The 19525-nt window shown below is 32.7% G+C and overlaps 2 protein-coding genes across 14 annotated transcripts in view; one reads left to right on the top strand and one right to left on the bottom strand.

The window, feature by feature from the left end:
- Positions 1-17445, top strand: part of LOC143255077 (uncharacterized) — a 47841-nt gene extending 30396 nt beyond the window's left edge. For 2 of the 12 annotated variants that reach the window (XM_076510165.1, XM_076510159.1), the window contains exons 2-7: positions 10483-11008; positions 12315-12365; positions 14703-14803; positions 15062-15480; positions 16516-16696; positions 16818-17445. In XM_076510165.1, coding sequence (XP_076366280.1) covers positions 10499-11008; positions 12315-12365; positions 14703-14803; positions 15062-15480; positions 16516-16696; positions 16818-17223 — 1668 coding nt within the window. In that variant the 5' untranslated portion in view covers positions 10483-10498 and the 3' untranslated portion in view covers positions 17224-17445. Of the gene's footprint in view, positions 1-97; positions 488-4733; positions 4985-10482; positions 11009-12314; positions 12366-14702; positions 14804-15061; positions 15481-16515; positions 16697-16817 lie in introns of those variants that run through there. The other 10 variants (XM_076510164.1, XM_076510163.1, XM_076510169.1 and 7 more) reach the window with 10 other exon arrangements.
- A 91-nt stretch (positions 17446-17536) lies between these two features.
- Positions 17537-19525, bottom strand: part of LOC143255075 (phosphatidylinositol 4-phosphate 5-kinase type-1 alpha-like) — a 92622-nt gene continuing 90633 nt past the window's right edge. For both annotated transcript variants that reach the window (XM_076510147.1, XM_076510153.1), the window contains exon 20: positions 17537-18199. In XM_076510147.1, the coding sequence (XP_076366262.1) occupies positions 18197-18199 (3 nt within the window). In that variant the 3' untranslated portion in view covers positions 17537-18196. The remainder of the gene's footprint in view (positions 18200-19525) is intronic.

Genomic DNA, 19525 nt, shown 5'->3' with positions numbered 1-19525 from the left:
AGGAAATTCTAAAATATTATGATGTCATAACACGCAATGTGAAAAGCGCGCTTGTGATTGGCTAAAATGTTATATTATGTGATTAGGCCATGTGGCTCACTCTATCCTCTGGCTTTCTTTGCCCACTCTTCCCCTATAGGGTAGATTTGACAGTATTTTTACCAAACAATTAAATAATACTTGCCTAATGAAAGAACGACGTTTTAATCACAGTTTCAACTGATAATAATTTGCTAAGGCCATGGTAAATACATTTCAAAGCTAAGTCAACAAACTATGTTAAAATTTAAAAAAAAGTAACAGTGGATATCAATATGTCTATTGACACTTTTATTATTGTAATTTCATCTCCATTTTTAAAGCACATCAATCATAGCGCGACTTGTGCTGGCATTTTATACAAGTAGGTATTTAGGAAGTGAAAGTAAACATTGAACGGTTCGAAATGTTTTAAAATCCAAATTGTTGTTCATTTTTATTATTAGAGGTAAGCATTATGTATTTGTTAATATTCCTTTAGCTTACAGTACCTTTCCTAAAAGTACTTAAATATATCTGGAAATAATAGATACAACAAAGCAAAAGTAACAATAGTAAACATGAAGTTAGGCCTAACGTAACCTCATATATCAGAGTGGCCAAACTTGCTAAGCGTAGAGCCACATACGATAAACTTCAGATGTTTGAGAGCCACAAGACATGAACAAATATTACATACACGTTTTTATTCTTACATGCACATTGTGTTATGTAAATATTAATAAATACATGTACATAGTAATATTTATTTATGTACGTAGTTTTTAAACTGTTAATTTGTATTAGTTTCAATAATCTACACACACATATAAAGTCCACACACATACACATATATATATATATATATATACATATACATATACCAAATATTTAAAAATCCTGGCTGATTATTGTTTTAACTATACTGAGCATATATAATAAGGTAATGAACTCTGGAAACATCTAAGAAAAATATGCAAATTTGCATTTCATTAACATTACATGAGACTGCCAAAAATAAAAGGGGTAAAAACTCACATTTTTAACGATATTTATTTGTCCTAGTAAATAAATAGTCAAAACATGGAGGAAAATATGTAAAACAATAAAATTAGAGATATTTTAATCAGATACCACCTTACAAAATTTTAGTTTTATCATAATATTTTTCTGACACAAACAGACATTGATACCATTATCAGGCTATTTACTACTAGTAGAGGCTACCATCTTGGTTGTGAGTTGTTGAAATTCTGGCTGATATGTTGTCAAGGCTGTATGAATTAGCTCCCTTTGTTGTTAAATTATAAGGCTTGCACAATGCCTTGACTTCGCAAACTTCATTACACAATAAAGTGATTCACAGCAGTATGTTGTGCTGAAAATTGAGTTGCACACTGGTTTTCTTCAATCCAGGATATTGTATTTCTGGAACTTGCTTCCAGAACTCAGTTGTAGAATGGGATTTATGGATCATCTTTAGATCAAGGTCCTTCTGTAGTTCTATTAGTTCCATTTCCCCAGCAGATGATTCTGTAATCAGAGGTTCAGGAATTGGACAACCATCATTGATCACATTAACCATGAATAGATTTACAAGAAAGGCGAATCAGGGCTTCAGCTTCTACAAGTTTTCAAACCTGTCTAGGAGATTATCAAGCAGTTCTTGTAATTTATCTTTTTATACTTCCAGTTGTGGTCTTTTATTTCAATATCAGGGAATGTATTTACTCTCCTTTTGAGATTGGAAAAGTCTCTTTTGAAAAAGTTGTGTTTTATCCTGAAAGTGAAAATTGTCCGAGTAAGATTAGAAATAGTCTTATTCTTCCCCTGGAGTGCCAAGTTGAGAGTTTGTAGATGATTCATTATATCAATAAGGAACATTAGATCTTGCATCCATTCATCATTTTCCAGTTCTTTTCTTTTCTTCAAGAAAAGTAATGATAGGCTCCAACAGATCCACAAACCTATTTAAAACATTGCTGGTTGACAGCCACCTTACAATGCAGAAGAAAGAGACATCACTGGGTTTATCTTCGAGTTCTTCAATAAAAGCTTTGAACTGTGGATGGGTCTTTCCATTTAAGCATATGAAATTGGCAATTTCAAGAACAAATTTCATCACATCTTCATACTTGAAGTATCTGTCTTCCAGGTATTCACAATGAATAATCCAATGAACAGGGAGAAACTCTGAAAAGCTGGGATCACTTTTCATTAGTGCAATTAATTTTGCATTTTTCTCCACCATTGCAGGTGCTCCATCTGTTGCAACACTGACGAGTTTATCCAGTGGAATATCAGTATTTGTTAAGGCTGTATCAAACTTAATTTTAATGTCAACACTACGAGTTGTTTCTTTTAGTACCACTAAATCCAGCATCTCTTCTTTCACAGTTACATCAGAGGAAACATAACAAACAAATACTGCCAGTTGTGGGTTGTCTTGTATGTCTGTAGATTCATCAAGGGCTAAGCTGAATGCAGGGGAATTCTTTAAATCATTTTGCCTGCAACATCAACACTGATCTGGTAGATGCATCTCTCTGTTGTGTGGCGTGAAGCTGGTATTTGTGCTGTTAGTTGCTGAAGTTTTGTGTGATCTAACACTGCAATAACATCAGCTATATTCTTCTTAACAAATTCACCATTAAAATATGGGCTTTTAGCACGAGCAGTATTCCATGATATAACAAAACTTCCTTACTGAATGTTGTCAACAGTGTGTGTTGGCTATTTAGTGATAATTTTAACAGTTAAGTTGTTTTTCCATAATTTTGATATAGGTGGATAATCAGATGAAAAGTTTTTGTGATTTGATTCAAAGTGGTGTTTCAAGTTACTGGCTTTGTAACAGTTGAGTAACACATTGCAGATAAGACAAAAGGATTACCTCCTTTAACGGTGAATGCAAAATGTTCCTCCTACTCTGGCTTAAAATTTTTGTTTTCATCTTCATACTTTCGCTTCTTACAATTTGATGATGCCATCTTCTTTCACAAATTTTTCAGACACTTCTAAACAATTCAAGTGAAAAGAAATAATAAGCTCTAACATGTGCATGGCAAACTCTACAGCACTGAGTGTCACACTAACACTCTGCTAAAGTCACTGCCTGCAACACAGCCACACATGCCGTAATCATGCGATTCACGCCCACCAAAACTAACATTGTCAGCACCGTCATGTATGATTACTGATTCTTCAGCACAGTTTACAGCACTGAGTGTCACACTAACACTCTGCTGAAGTCACTGCCTGCAACACAGCCACACATGCCGTAATCATGCGATTCACGCCCACCAAAACTAACATTGTCAGCACCGTCATGTATGATTACTGATTCTTCAGCACGGTTTACAGCACTGGGTGTCACACTAACACTCTGCTAAAGTCACTGCCTGCAACACAGCCACACATGCCGTAATCATGCGATTCAGCCCACCAAAACTAACATTGTCAGCACCGTCATGTATGATTACTGATTCTTCAGCACGGTTTACAGCACTGGGTGTCACACTAACACTCTGCTGAAGTCACTGCCTGCAACACAGCCACACATGCCGTAATCATGCGATTCACGCCCACCAAAACTAACATTGTCAGCACCGTCATGTATGATTACTGATTCTTCAGCACAGTTTACAGCACTGAGTGTCACACTAACACTCTGCTAAAGTCACTGCCTGCAACACAGCCACACATGCCGTAATCATGCGATTCACGCCCACCAAAACTAACATTGTCAGCACCGTCATGTATGATTACTGATTCTTCAGCACAGTTTACAGCACTGGGTGTCACACTAACACTCTGCTAAAGTCACTGCCTGCAACACAGCCACACATGCCGTAATCATGCGATTCACGCCCACCAAAACTAACATTGTCAGCACCGTCATGTATGATTACTGATTCTTCAGCACAGTTTACAGCACTGAGTGTCACACTAACACTCTGCTGAAGTCACTGCCTGCAACACAGCCACACATGCGTAATCATGCGATTCACGCCCACCAAAACTAACATTGTCAGCACCGTCATGTATGATTACTGATTCTTCAGCACAGTTTACAGCACTGAGTATCACACTAACACTCTGCTGAAGTCACTGCCTGCAACACAGCCACACATGCCGTAATCATGCGATTCACGCCCACCAAAACTAACATTGTCAGCATCGTCATGTATGATTACTGATTCTTCAGCACAGTTTCTCTGTATTCCTTGCTGATCCAAAATTTCTTAAATCCCTGACTCAAATCTAGCATTAAAATTAGGATTTAAATTCTTAAATATATTTATTCACCATGAACATTAAACTTACGTTTTAATTTACTGGACTCTCAGTTTATACCAGGTAAATAATTATAAAGCTTGAAAAATTTTTATTTACATTTTATATTAATGTAATACAAAAAAGGGGCTTAGCCAACATATTTCTGCAAGTTTTACATGTGTCAGAGAGCCACATGTGGCTCATGTGCTGCAGTTTGGCCACCCCTATTATCTATCGTTACATTATCACTAACGAGATAAGTAATAGCCCATGATGTCTGGTTAGCATGTAGTTTAACTTGTAAAGTAGAAGTACTAGTTGCAGTAACTATAACAAGACATATAAAAATTAGACTATAGAACTTGTGTATCATTAACTGTTCAAAATTGTATCTTACCTTCTCTCCAGGTATTTAGGGCACTGGACTCATAATCTGAGGGTCATGGGTTCGAATCCCCATCACACCAAAGAAGTGCCCTTTCAGCTGTGGGGGCATTTTAAGTCATGGTCATTCCCACTATTCGTTGGTAAAAAAGTAGCCCAAGAGTTGGTGGTGGGTGGTGATGACTAGCTGCCTTCCCTCTTGTCTCACTGATAAATTAGGGATGGCTAGCATACAGCTCTCCGTGTAGCTTTAAGCAAAATTCAAACAAAACCCAGACCTTTCTCTCTTTGAGCAGTGCCCAAGGTATATACGTAGTTTTCATTTGTAGTAATTTTTAACTTGATTTTGTGTAAAAATCTTTGAAAAGTGAATGGTGACAGTGATAAAAGAAATAATGTGCAATTGAATGTGATATCTCAGTATTGTAAGGAAATTACTAAGTACACACGGGGCATACTTATTGTTCAAAGGCTGGATACACAATAGACGTTAATGCTTTGGAAATTGAATATTTTTATGTAATGGGTGAAAAGAACAGTATGATTAAAGTAGAATAACTTATAGCTGAGTAATATCTGTTGACAAGTAATGATGAAGTAAACATTTTATGTGTAAAGGTGTAATAAATATTAAAATGTCATACAATCTGTCTGTCAGTTTTCCTCTGGAGAGGAAAGGCTGACCTTTTGAAAGTAATTGGGTATTGTGTCTGTGATTTCTTGAATTTACATGATTTTCTAATATCATGAGAAGGTGTGTCATGCAGAATAACTTTATCACCTTTAGAACTTTTCATTACTCCACTGGTTCTTAACATTTTTAGGCCTCGCTGTTGGTCAGACATTTGAGTTAGTGGCATACCTCTGATGTATGTACAACTGGTGTATATTAGCAAAGTAATAAAAATCAGGTTAAAGTTGACTCAACAATGTGTGAACATTAAGTGCTGATAAATTGATGACATTGGTAACTTGCCAAGGATACACTCCAGTTTTCACTAACTGATACAGCTCAGTTAAGACAAGCTACCCACATGGTTATTTTACAAATTTACCTAGGAAGTTACATAGTTAATACCAGTTTTACTGTGTTAACCCAAAACAAAACTGGTGATGTTGGAGTGGACTATTTATCAGTTGATTACTCTCATTATTAATATATTTATTCATAATATCAATAATATCTTATGTTATTAATAAATATACTTTTAACATTTTGATCAACATTCATAATGAAACTAACATAAATTTAACTGTTTTTGCAAGACATACAAAAATAGTTGTTTGCTTTGAGTATTGTTCTTGATTTTCCATTGCTTTATAGAAACTTCATATAATCCTTTCTAACAAGATCTATGACTGACAATACATGAGGTGTTTCTCACCCCTTATTTACAAATAGAATTGGATAATGGGTAATAGTATAGTGGAAAACTTATGTTTATGAAGGTAAAAATGAAATATGAAATAAATAGCAAAGTTATTCATTAAATTATTATGATTAAGAATAGCTTAAATACAATAAGAAGTTGTTACTGGACACACTGACCAATCAGTGAATACTAAACTGACCTGATAATTAGACCACACTTTTCCATGTGTTGGTAGACAGAAGTAATATATTAAGTTAAACTGTATTAATTAGCTCAAATGTGTTAATGATAGTTAGGTACAGAAGTTGCAGTAATAAAAAAGTCACAAACAACAAAGTTATAATATGACAGATGAAGCAAAGTTATTCACGCATGCTATATTAAATAATGATTTGATGCTGTAAAAGATAAGTAACTGTTTTACAGCTTTCCAATTTGATGTAAAACTAACAGTGGTTACTGTAAAGAAACTGTAAAATAATACTGGTTATCATAATAAAACTGTAATACTAAAGCTGGTTATCATAATAAAACTGTAAAACTAACACTGGTTACTGTAATAAAACTGTTTATATTAACATAGAAAGGTAAGAAGTTAGTTAAGAAAAAAATAACATAAATTACTGCTTTGAAAAGTTAATATTATTCACATAACTAATAGAAATGAAGGTTTGAAGTTACCACCACATCAAATACATTTGACCTTTAAACTGTGATAGAAGAAATCTTGTTGGTAAAAAATAGAGATATTACAAAAGGTATGTAATCATGAATATGATCTGTTGTGTCTAATAAGGTGTTAGCAAGTTCTGTTGTGTCTAATAAAGTTTTCATCAAGTTCTGTTTTGTCTAATAAGTTGCCATCAAGTTCAGTTGGGTTTAATAAGCTATTAAGAAGTTCTGTCGTGTCTAATAAGTTGCATCAAGTTCTGTTGTGCTTAGTAAACTATTATCAAGTTGTGTTTAATAAGGTTGTTACAAGTTCCACTGTGTCTAATAAGGTTGTTACAAGTTCCATTGTGTGTAATAAGGTTATTACAAGTTCTGTTGTGTCTAATAAGGTTGTTACAGGTTTTGTTGTGTCTAATAAGGTTGTTACAGGTTTTGTTGTGTTTAATAAGGTTTTTTCAAGTTCTGTTGTGTCTAATAAGGTTGTTACAGGTTCTGTTGTGTCTAATAAGGTTGTTACAGGTTCTGTTGTGTTTAATAAGGTTATTACAAGTTCTGTTGTGTCTAATAAGGTTGTTACAGGTTCTATTGTGTTTAATAAGGTTTTTACAAGTTTTGTTGTGTCTAATAGATTTTTAATAATTTCTTTTGTGTCTGATAATATGCTTACAAGTTTGTTGGGTGTAATAAGGTTGTTACAAGTGCTTTTGTGTTTAATAAACTATCAACATTTCTGTTGTGTGTGATAAACTGATAGAACATCTGTTGTATCTAATAAGATGTTAAGAAATTCTGTATTGTTTAATAAGGTTTTAAGGTTTGTTGTCTCTAATAAGGTTTTAGCAAGTTATGTTGTGTCTGATAAGCTGTGAACAAGTTATGCTATGTTTAAAATGGTTTTAACAAGTTGTGTCTGAAAAGCTATCAACAATTTTTGTTGTGTCTGATAAGTTGTAATCAAGTTCTGTTTTCTTTAATAAGCTGTCAACAAGTTCTCTTGTTGTTAATAAGTTGCATGAAGTTCTGTTGTGTTTAGTAAGCTATCATCAAGTTCTGTTGTGTTTGATAAGGTTGTTACAAGTTCTTTTGTGTCTAATAAGGTTGTTACAAGTTCTGTTGTGTCTAATAACATTGTTACAAGTACCCTTGTGTCCAATAAGCTGTTAAAAAGTTCAGTTGTATCTAATAAGCTTTTAACAAGTTATGTTGTTTCTGATAAGCATTCACCAAGTTTTGTTATGTCTAATAAGGTTGTTACAAGTTCCATTATGTCTAATAAGCATTCACCAAGTTATGTTGTGTCTAATAATGTTATAAGATCTGTTATGTCTAATAAATTTTTAACAATTTCTTTTGTGTCTGATAATATATTTACAAGTTTGTTGGGTGTAATAAGGTTGTTACAAGTGCTTTTGTGTTTAATAAACTATCAACATTTCTGTTGTGTGTGATAAACTGATAGAACATCTGTTGTATCTAATAAGATGTTAAGAAATTCTGTATTGTTTAATAAGGTTTTAAGTTTTGTTGTCTCTAATAAAGTTTTAGCAAGTTATGTTGTGTCTGATAAGCTGTGAACAAGTTATGCTATGCTTAAAATGGTTTTAACAAGTTGTGTCTAAAAAGCTATCAACAATTTTTGTTGTGTCTGATAAGTTGTCATCAAGTTCTGTTTTCTTTAATCAGCTATCAACAAGTTCTCTTGTTAATAAGTTGCATCAAGTTCTGTTTTGTTTAATAAGCTCTCAACAAGTTCTGTATGTAAAAATGGCTGGAATGGGTAGAGAAAGTGCTATGTAGAGGAGAAAACAATGTTTCCACCTTCTTAGGTCATCTTCAGGTTCACAGAGAAAGAAAGGGTTACTGACCAATAACTGACCACATGTTTGAAGGCAGTTGTGTAATTGAGTGTAGGAATGTAGAGGGCATGCTTAGATGTTCGGTTATATTTATTAATATAGGTATAAAGGTGTTCCTTTGTATTGGTTTATTTTGGGCTTGAGTTGTTGTATAAGTAAGGCTTCTTTAATTTTGTGTTTGTTTATGTTTGTTCACTCTACATAGTGCTTTCTCTAGCAATACCAGCCAATTTTACGTACATTTTCTCTACAAGTGGGTTTTCTCATTATCAGATTATCAACAAGTTCTGTTTAATAAGTTGTCATCAAGTTCTGTTGAGTCTAATAAGCTATTAAAAAAGTTCTGTTGTTTTTAGTAAGTTTCCTAAACTTCTGTTGTGTTTAGTAAGTTGTCATCAAGTATGGTTGTCTAATAAGTTGTCATCAAGTTCTGTTGTGTTTAGTAAGCTCTCATCAGTCAGTGATGATGAGAAAACCCACTTGAAGAGAAAAATATATATGTAAAAAATGGCTGGTTTGGGTTGAGAAAGTTTTTTATATAGAGGGGTGAACAACATTTTGACCTTCTTCGGTCAGTTACCTCTTTCTTTCTTTGTGAACCTGACGATGACCGAAGAAGGTAGAAATGTTGTTCACTTCTCTACATAAAACATTTTCTCAACCCAAACCAGACGTTTTTACATATATATTAAGCTCTCATCAAGTTCTGTTGTGTTTAGAAGCTAACATAAAGTTTTGTTATATTTAATAAGCTATCAAGAAATTTTTATAATAAGTTGTCATCAAGTTCAATCATGTTAGATAAGCTGCCAATGCATTCTGTTGTTTTTAGTAAGTTGCATCAAGTTCTATTGTGTTTAATAAGCTATCAGCAAGTTCTGTTGTTTTTAATAAGTTATCATTAAGTTTTCTTTTGTCTAATAAGTTGTATCAATTTCTGTTGTATTTAATAAGCCATCAACAAGTTCTGTTTAATAAGTTGTCATCAAGTTCTGGGATGGTTTCCTTACACCAAATGAAGACTTAGGTTGATTTATGTAAACCAAATGAAGACTTAGTTATCATGGGATGGTTTATATGTCATATTTTATGTCTGTACTTGTTTCAGTACCCCACCTCCCCGTGGGTAAATCTACAAATATTGTAACACTCGAAAGTCCTTTGTGTTCACTCACAGCTTTAACAACATTTCAAAATTAAGTCAATGAATTTATTACACTAAAACAAATTAAGGGGGTTGTAAGTAAATCTTTAACATGGTTTGAATTCTTGGCAGGATACATTATGTCACGTTCATTACTTTTTTATATTATCACACTCATCTAGTTTTTTTTTGTTTTTCTGTTATGAAATATCACATTAATTATTAGATATTTCATTTTCCAATTCAGTTAGAACTTCCACTTTATATTACATTAAAGTAAAATGTAAGAAATATAAAACTACAGGCTATTTAATATCCCAACCACTGTAGAACATAAGGTCAATGTATTGTTTGTTTTTAAATCAAAACTCTAGTTTCAAAACTTTGGTAAAGCAGATGTGAGAAATTATATAAAGTACTTTAACAATTCATACAATATATTTTAGAATCATTTATAAGTGATATTTAAATTTTCTTTTTCATTATAAAAAGTACATTAACAATTCATACAATGTATTTTAGAATCATGTACAAGTGATACTTAAACATTGTTTTTCATTATATAAAGTTTTAATAGATTAGCATTTTCTGGTAATTAGAAATTTATTTTTAAATTTCAGTTTATTCACCTTGTAATTCTAAGGTTGGAACTAAACTCATATTTTGATCAAAATCGAAAAGTAATCGATATTTTATGCTTTTAAGTGGAAACAAGTATGTAGTTTGAGGTTGATTGTGGTTATAACTATTTTTGCAGTAAAGATACAAAGATCATGATATCCTGCAGTTTAAAAGATGGGGTAGGATCCACATCAGTCCTAGAAAGAAGGAATTCCCTTACTCCTCTAAAGGAGAAACGGCTAAAGCTTTCCCTGAAAGGGCGGAAACTGCATTCTGAAGTAACAGAAACATTCAGTAGTGTACTTTATCCAGAGTCTTCACCTAAATTATGGCAACAGATTTCAAGTACAAATCAATTCATTGAATCCAAAGAGAGAATGAAACAATCACCATTATGTGACTTTACTGAGCAAATGAAACCTGTGTCATCATGTGTATGTGAAGAAGATCAAAACACAGCTGTTTCAGTTGCACAAAACTGTCATAAACAAATGCCAGAGATGTGGGAAGATATTAAAGAAAACAAATGTAGAATTGGTCCGCTCTTTAATTTAGGAAACACATGTTTCCTCAACAGTATTCTGTATGTCCTAAGGCTAACACCTCAGTTTACCAAAGGACTCCACAGCCTGGTGGATGAGATAAACAAACTGAAATGTCAAGTGAGAAGAAATTAATAAAATGATAGCTCTGTGTTTGTAAAGTTGTTAATCTCTTTAAACATGTATAGTTACATCAAATAATAGCAATTATCAGTGAAGTACATACTTAATTTACTGTAGTTACTGTAGTTGATGTTTCAGTAGGTTACTATATAATTATTTATCACCAGTAGTGGTATGTTATACAGTATGTAGGATAACTTAGATATATAATTATCATTAAATGACTGAACTTTTGTAAATCAGTAATATCCTCTTGACAGCCACCAACATCCAAGACCTTAATGTCATCTGTAAGTTCAGTTAAATTTTTTGTCATTCTATTTTCTATGTCATTGATGTAAATCAAAAGGAATGTAGGTCCTAAGACTGATTTTTGAGGTTCCCCTCTTGTAACATTAATCAAGCTTGACTGAACTCACTTTATAACAACCCTCTGTTTTCTTCCATCCAACCACTTTTCTGTCCAATGTGCTAACTTACCCTCCACACTTATAAAGATAATTTTTGTATAAGCCTTTTATTTAGTATCTTGTCAGTTGCCTTCTTAGAATCCAGATACACCAAATCTACACCCTTACCTTCATCTACATAAGCAGTAATGTTACTTTGCAAGGAATATTTAAATATTTGTAAGACAAGATTTCCCTCAGTGAAACCATGTTTACTATCCAATAACAATATAAATTTTGTTAAATGACTACAAAGTATCTTTAAAAATACTTTCTAGAACTTTCCCCACAACTGATATAAGACTTACGGGTCTATAATTACTGGGACAATTTTTTATCCTCTCTCTTGAAAAGAGAAGTTACATTATCTAATTTCCAATCCTTTGGTATCTGTTCACTATTCAAAGATTGACAAAAACATAATAGCACGTGTTTCACATATCTAAATTTTAACCTTCAAAATAGGGAAATATTATCTGGTCCAGGAGACTTGTCATTCTTTAAACTTTGTAATTTATTCATAAGAAAGTGAAAGTTATTGTTACATTTCTTGGCTGTTTGAGATGTGGGATCTTCAAGTCATCTTATAATCATCAGGTACAAGCCTTCCTTTATCATATGTTTTGCACCATAACCTTTATTAACCCATAATTTAATTTAAAGAAATCCTCACTTCACCAACTTTCACATCACAAATATAGAGGTTTTTTTGTGTACTCTTACCTTTTATACTTGCAGATATTATGAGAAGACTTGTTCCATGTATGTTGGTAGATTTAGTTGAACAGGTAGTTTTTAATCTATCTCTTCATGTATATTAGTGACATGTTGTTAACATTGTTTTTCTGTTTAAGGATGGGATACGTGAAGATCCAAAGTGGAACATTGTTGTCCAACTTCACCAGGTTAGTTATGTCTTGCAAATGAAAACATTAGCTTCACTTTTAGTCATAAATATTCTTACAGTTTGTGCTGGGTGTGAAACTCAAAAAGTATAGCTATAGGTGAGGGTTGGAGTTACGGTGACAGCACGCATTATAATAGGAAGTACAACAGTTCATATTATTATTCTACAAATAGTTCTAAGCTATATTTTGAGGGCTAAGAAATCAGCTGGAACTGTGTACTTAGCAATGTTTACAGTTTTACATCTGATTTTCTAACATTTTACTTAAAGATTGTGTCCTACAAATAGTTTTTATTTTCACTTCGTGTAACAATTGGTTTATTTTTACCTTTACCCACACTTTGTTCTACACTTCAAATATATCTTTACAAAACAGAGTTAAGCAGTTGATAATACTAACTGGGAGTTGTAATGTATTTTTTATTATTGTTGTTTTTAGTTTTGTATTGGTTCTTTGTGGAGTTGTGCTACACAGAAAGCTATGTTAATTAGTGGATATTGTATTCGCTAAAGAATATCATGATTTGTAGTGTAACAGTTGGGAAATTTGGTTTAAATTTGAAAAACAATGCTTTGTTGTTAAATTTCTAGAATCAAGTGTTACATGATGCAGAGAATATTGAAAAGTATGGTTTTATTTCTTGTAAAGAGTTATATGATATATAAAATATTGAAAAATATGGTTTTATTGCTTGTAAGGAATTATCATTTGATACAAAGAATATTGAAAAGTATGGTTTTATTACTTGTAAGGAGTTATATGATGCAGAGAATATTGAAAAATATATGGTTTTATTGCTTGTAAGGTGTTATCATATGATGCAGAGAATATTGAAAAATATATGGTTTTATTGCTTGTAAGGAGTTATCATATGATGCAGTGAATATTGCAAAATATTGTTTTATTACTTGTAAGGAGTTATTATTTGATATTACTTTTATTTCTAATGGACTGTTTATATGGTCAAATTTGAAACAACCTAACATCTAAAACTTACCATAAGAATAAGGTTGCTAGATATTATTATAGAAAAGGTTGGTTTCCATTAAATATTGAAATATCTTAAACTTGTAATGGCTCTGCCAATTCATTAAATGGGATATTCAGGGAAGAAGTATTGGGAATCCATTTTTTAACAAACCATGCAAGAAAATCCAGTAAAGAATGCATTAAGTACATGTTGGGAAGATGTATATATAGTTAACATTAATGTTGATGCCAAGTGTACAGAACATCATGAAGTGACATGAGTAATTAACTATCCCAAACTACCTGAAAGTTGAAAAGTTGTTTATAATATTAGTAGTTGACAAGTTGTTCATAATATCAGTAGTTGACAAGTTTATAATTATTAACAGTTGACAAGTTGTTTATAATATTAGTAGTTTCTTGACAGACACTTTTGTTATTATTTAGTAGTGGTGTGACAAAGTGATACATTGATAACTGAGAATACAGAAGAACAATAGAAGTAAATATTTGATTTCTTTTATTTCACATTACATACCTTATTCAACAAACAGTAATCAATGATATATTTTGTATTTATAAAATTTATTAAATTAGCATGTAATACATTTGACCATGGGGTTGAAAAGCCCCCTTGTTATTCACAGATGTCCCAAAGGGAATTTTGTACTCGAAGACAGACCCTGCTGGGATGCCAGCCCATGGTACCTTACCTCAGAAACTTGCACTCTCATCATGTCTAGGTAACTTTGTGGGTGTTTTAGTTCCCCTTAGTTAGAGATAGAATTGGCCCTGCTAGCCCCAGTACTGTGAGGGGACTTCATGGTTAGATAAATAAGTTTATAAACACACACCACGAATTAAATAGAATTTTACAAATGTGTGGTCTTGCTTGTTTGGGTCACACACACCTTATTAGACTTAAAGAAAATAATTATGAGGTTGTCAAGTTTTATAGTTTTTCAATGCATATTAGTCTAATTAGGTTTAGTTTAGAGCAACCTTAATTTTCTTGTTTTAACTTCAGTGAATGAAGGTATTTATTTTTCATTACTGTAAAACATTCAATATATCACATTTATCTTATTATGTAACCTTTATTTTCCCATCCTGATGTCGATGTAACAACAGTAGCTCCTTTGTATTTTGTGGAAGTGACTGGTTTCTCATAAATATTGTTGACTTCTTAGAACAGGTGCACACTGCTGACAGGAATCTTTGTTTTAAGATAGTATTGGAATTGTATTTTTGTTCAGTTTCAATTACAACGGTGGATGGGAAAGTTACAGGTCAGGTTACGAGTATGTTAAAAGGAGCTGTTAATGTTTCTGTTTTGAAAGTAAAGTCCTCATTTCCATTTTGTAGGTGTTTCACCAAATGAAGAGATATGAAGATGTAGAAACATCAGATGGAGATGTAACATCATTCATCAAGTCTCATCTTCAGGCTTTATTACTACTGCTCAGGTAAACAAACAGGACAATGAGCTAATATCTGTATTTATGTGATGATATCAAACTTTATGATGAAGAATCTAGAGAAAATAAATGTTTACAGGTGGCTTTTTACCAATTTCCTTCTTCACTCATTCAAACCATCTTCAAACTGTATTAATGTCAAATTATAACAAAAGAATGTACGTTTCACATTTAATAAGAAACATTGGTGTGTGTACTTGTTCACTGTTGCAAAGATTGAAAGTCAATTATTATAATATATAACAGAGATTATCATCCCAGCCTGGAAGAAAACCATCAGCAGGATGCTCACGAAGCTCTGATATTGGTTCTAAATGTTCTTTCTGAAATATCTGACATCGTACTACCGGTGAGAACAATCTCTCTTGTAGAAACATCTTCTCAGAAAGTTTGTCGTAGGAAGAGGAGGAGACGGTGTATTTTCTCAAATCCAAGAAAGAGAAAAAAGAAGATTTCAGGTAGTTACAGTTCATCTATAAATGATCACCAAGTGTGTGAAAGAAAACAGAACTTTGTCAGGGACCTGTTTCAAGGTAGATCTTCAAATACTACAGTATGTCTGGAATGTGAACATATAAAGTGCTCGGAGGAGGAATTCTGTGACCTCAGTGTTCCAGTTTTAGCCAATTATACAGATGACAGTGAGGATGAGGAAGCTGATTCAGGTGAGTATGATAAACATTACCTACTTCTATATCGTGAACCAGGTGAGTATGATAAACATTACCTACTTCTACAGTCTGAATCAGGTCAGTATGATAAACATTACTTCTATATCCTGAATTAGGTCAGTATGATAAAAATTACCTACTTCTACAACCTGAATCTGGTCAGTATGATAAAATGCTACCTACTTCTACATCCAAATGTTTTATGTTGAGAGTATAATTGTCAGTATCACTGTACCATGATGTGATGGTATACCTCATATTTAATATTTTATGTTCAGGGTGTAACATAAAATATTAAATATAAGGTATACCATCCATAATAGATACTGGTTACCAGTTCTTAAAACAGTCAGGTTACATGTATAAAATATATTAAAATGCTTGCTGATAGGTGATGTTATTAAAATTATGACTGTTTAGCTTTTGTGGCAGGTACATTAAATACTGTATGAGAGAGTGAACACGTTTGCTGAATTTGTTGCTGATTTCTAACTATAGTTGATAAACCAACTCAAGTTGGATTCATTGTCAATAGCACACACAAATAACTGCAATAAGTCTTGATTCCCTTGGTTTTATCATTGAAGTAAAGCAACAACTTCTTATGTATGTACTTATAATGTATTGTTTATAATGGGCAAGTGAAAACTTATCAGTTTACTTTATGTTAACTAGCTGAGAACTATCACAGAATACATGGGTAGTATAATAATAAAGTGACATACAATACACTTCCTTTTCAGTTGTTTAATGATCATAAAACCTTTTTGAAGCAAGACATTTAAGTTTTCCTTTTTTCATTGTTATATCCTTTAATATTATGCTACCCAGAACAAAGTTTTCTCGAATAGCTCTAGGCTACTAAACAGGTAACAATATGGTCATATTGCTGCTTATTACAAAAATAGTTATTATTGGAGCTGGGCTCAGCCTCTTTTTATTGTAGCTCCATAAATGAATTAGTACACATTGGACAAGATGTAATCAAAAAATGCAGTTTCACTTCAAATTTTGTGATTTCCCTTTCAGGAGAGGCAAGGAGCAAGTGTTTTCTGACTGACACATTAAAGAAGGAATCTTTGTTACGTGGACCCAACAAGTATTACTGTGAAGAATGTCATCATTATGTGGAGGCTAGATGTGGTTTAGTTCTCAACTCAACTCCCCAAGTTCTAATCTTACAACTAGGACGCTTTAATTGCCAAACAAGGTAGGCTAAATAAAACACATAAGTACTGTTAACCACCACAGGTTATCATTTCACATGTGTACAAGATTTGTTAGTTCATATGTTGTTATCTTATGCTAACTGATGGATATTTGGTTTGTAGTTTCAAAGAGCAGGTTGGAATGTCCAAGTTGAACACCCACTGTCCAGTTCCTCTTCAGCTACCCAGCTTCCATAAAGAAGATCATTGTTATTGTTTATTTGCTGTGGTCATTCACAAGGGACTGTCTGTGAATTCTGGTCATTATGTGACAGTAGTTAGTGGTTCTTCATATACCAAACTGAGTACAGCTAAAGAGTTTAGTAGTATTCCACATGATACGTGTTGTGCTTTAAACCTTTCCCAGCACATTGATTCAACAAATATCAAACCATGGTTCTTTTGTGATGATGACAAGGTACAACTTATTAGTGAGAAGGAGGTGGAGATGCACCTGTCGTCTGCATCGCCACTCGGCCCGACTGCCACTCCATACCTGTTGTTTTACCAGAAACTGAACTTACAATAATTAATTTTTTTGTTAGCCAGTATTATGGACTAGAAAGTTGTGTTAATGTTTTAGTAGCTTTCCAGATATCTATGTACTAACTGTATTTCCAGTTACTTCTAAACCATATTTATATAAAGAAACAACATCTGAAATCAGCCATCAAGTTAGAATTTTGGAGTATAAATGAGTCTTTAAGATGCTTCTCCATGACTGGAGACCAATAAAATGTTTTACATTGAACAGTTGTGGACTATATGTAATTAATAAGAAATAAACCATTAGTGAAACATGTAATGATGGTATGGAGAACTGCCAACTAACCACTATACCCTTGATGTGGTCTCCATATTTTTTTAATAAACTATTGAAGTACCTTACAACACATATATACACACATCTCTGAGAAAAAAAAATAGAGTTAATACTTTTAACCACACTTATTACATAAAAGTAACTGCAAAGATTGTTTACTACACCTGTTGAATGAAATACAAACAATAACTTTACTGATGACTGTGTCAACATCCACCTAGATTCTAGATCTTAACATAAAATTTGACAAAACTCAGATAGTATATGTATAGAGTGGACAGAACAAGTCAATAGGGTCACAGTTCAGCAGATACGTCTGATCCCAAACTAATAACCACTTGCTATACATATTTAAGTTTGTACTGTTTTTGGTTAAAGAGGGATTTCTAACATCAGGAAGAAATATGTGGTACTTGTTATTTACTATACATACTGACTAGGAATAATGTGTGTGAAAATCTGTATTTAGAGAGAGACATTATTTGTTCATGGAACTTGAATACATTTAAAGCATTATCATTCACTGCACCACATTTTACCGAATAATAGAAAAGAATAAAATATTCAAGCACTTTTCAGTGGAATGTTACGAAACTGTCCATCAAACATTTGTGAAAAGTATTTTAAGTCCTTTGAATGACTTCTGGTTGAGTGGAATGTTTAAGACTTCTGACTACTTTCACTAAAGAGAAAAGAATGAGAAAGGCAAAATACACAGAAATATTAAACTGATGGAAACAAACTCTTCATTCTAGAAAGGTTAATCATAATACAAATGACTTTTATATAACTTTAGATAAAACATAAACAGTAATTTACCATTACAAGTCTGGACTTCTTATCAGACAAAGTTCTAAACCAACGACAGAGTAAAACTGTCCAGTTTTAACTTACTTGTTACCTGACACAGTTCTAAATCAACAACAGACTAAAACTATCCAGTTTGGACTTGTTACCTGACACAGTTCTAAACCAACAACAGAATAAAACTATTCAGTTTAGAACTGTGTCAGGTAACAAGTAACAGACTAAAACCATTCGGTTTAGACATACTTGTTACCTACAAGACAGTAAGGCTGTCTATCCGACACACGATTTTACAGTTCCATGCATCTTTTGAGTTTATTAGTAGCTTTACGTACACAGTGAAGCTTTATATGCTTGAAAACAGGGTTTAAAAACATCGTAAGTTGGTAATCACTTCAGTATGTTTGCTTTAACACCAGAAATCAATAAGCCAAAGATGAAGTTAAATAAGTAAACAAAATCATGAAGGATTGCATTTGAAACAGCAAATCCCAACCTCTGACTTATTATATTATAACCACAATTTTTAAGCCAAAATAAAACACTTCGAAATTAGACAAAATAGGCTGCATTTTTTAAAAAAAGATCCTAGGGTACATGCTACAACATGGGATTATATAATGTATCCTAGGTTTTGAACTCCATTGTGGAAGTAGGACCCACATTGCAATGGGAATACACCATCTATCAGTCTTAACCTCCAATTTGGTGCTGCTTTCATGTAAGAAACAGACATAATTAGATTAGAAATTAGGATAGCAAAATGCAGGTGCTCAAGCCATCAAACAAATAAAAATCAGACATTTTACTATAAATTAATAATAAGGTAATTTAAGAACTTGGCACTACTTTAGTTGGATGTACAGTCACAGTAAACTTTGTATACTGATATGTTTCAATGTCACATTAATTAGTACCTCTACCATATTGGGGCAGGAATGCTTACTTCAAGAGGGAAGTTTCATCTTATTGACCCCCAAATGGTAGTACTACATTTTTATCTTTTTATTATGTTTATTCTGTGCGAGTCTTACTTCTTCAGTCACCTCCAGAACCTAGGATACATTTTATAATCCCATGTTGTAAGTTGTACCCTAGGATCTTTTTTAAAAAATGCAGCCTATTTTGTTTAGTTTTAATGCATTTTATTTTCCTTAAAAAATTATGGTTGTAAGATATATACATTTATATATATAGTGCA

The sequence above is a fragment of the Tachypleus tridentatus genome, chromosome 7 (genome assembly GCF_004210375.1).
Source record: "Tachypleus tridentatus isolate NWPU-2018 chromosome 7, ASM421037v1, whole genome shotgun sequence".
In the NCBI taxonomy this organism is placed as follows: Eukaryota; Metazoa; Arthropoda; class Merostomata; order Xiphosura; family Limulidae; genus Tachypleus; species Tachypleus tridentatus.
Note: the sequence above shows the minus strand (reverse complement) of the source record. Positions and strands in the feature narration are given on the sequence as shown.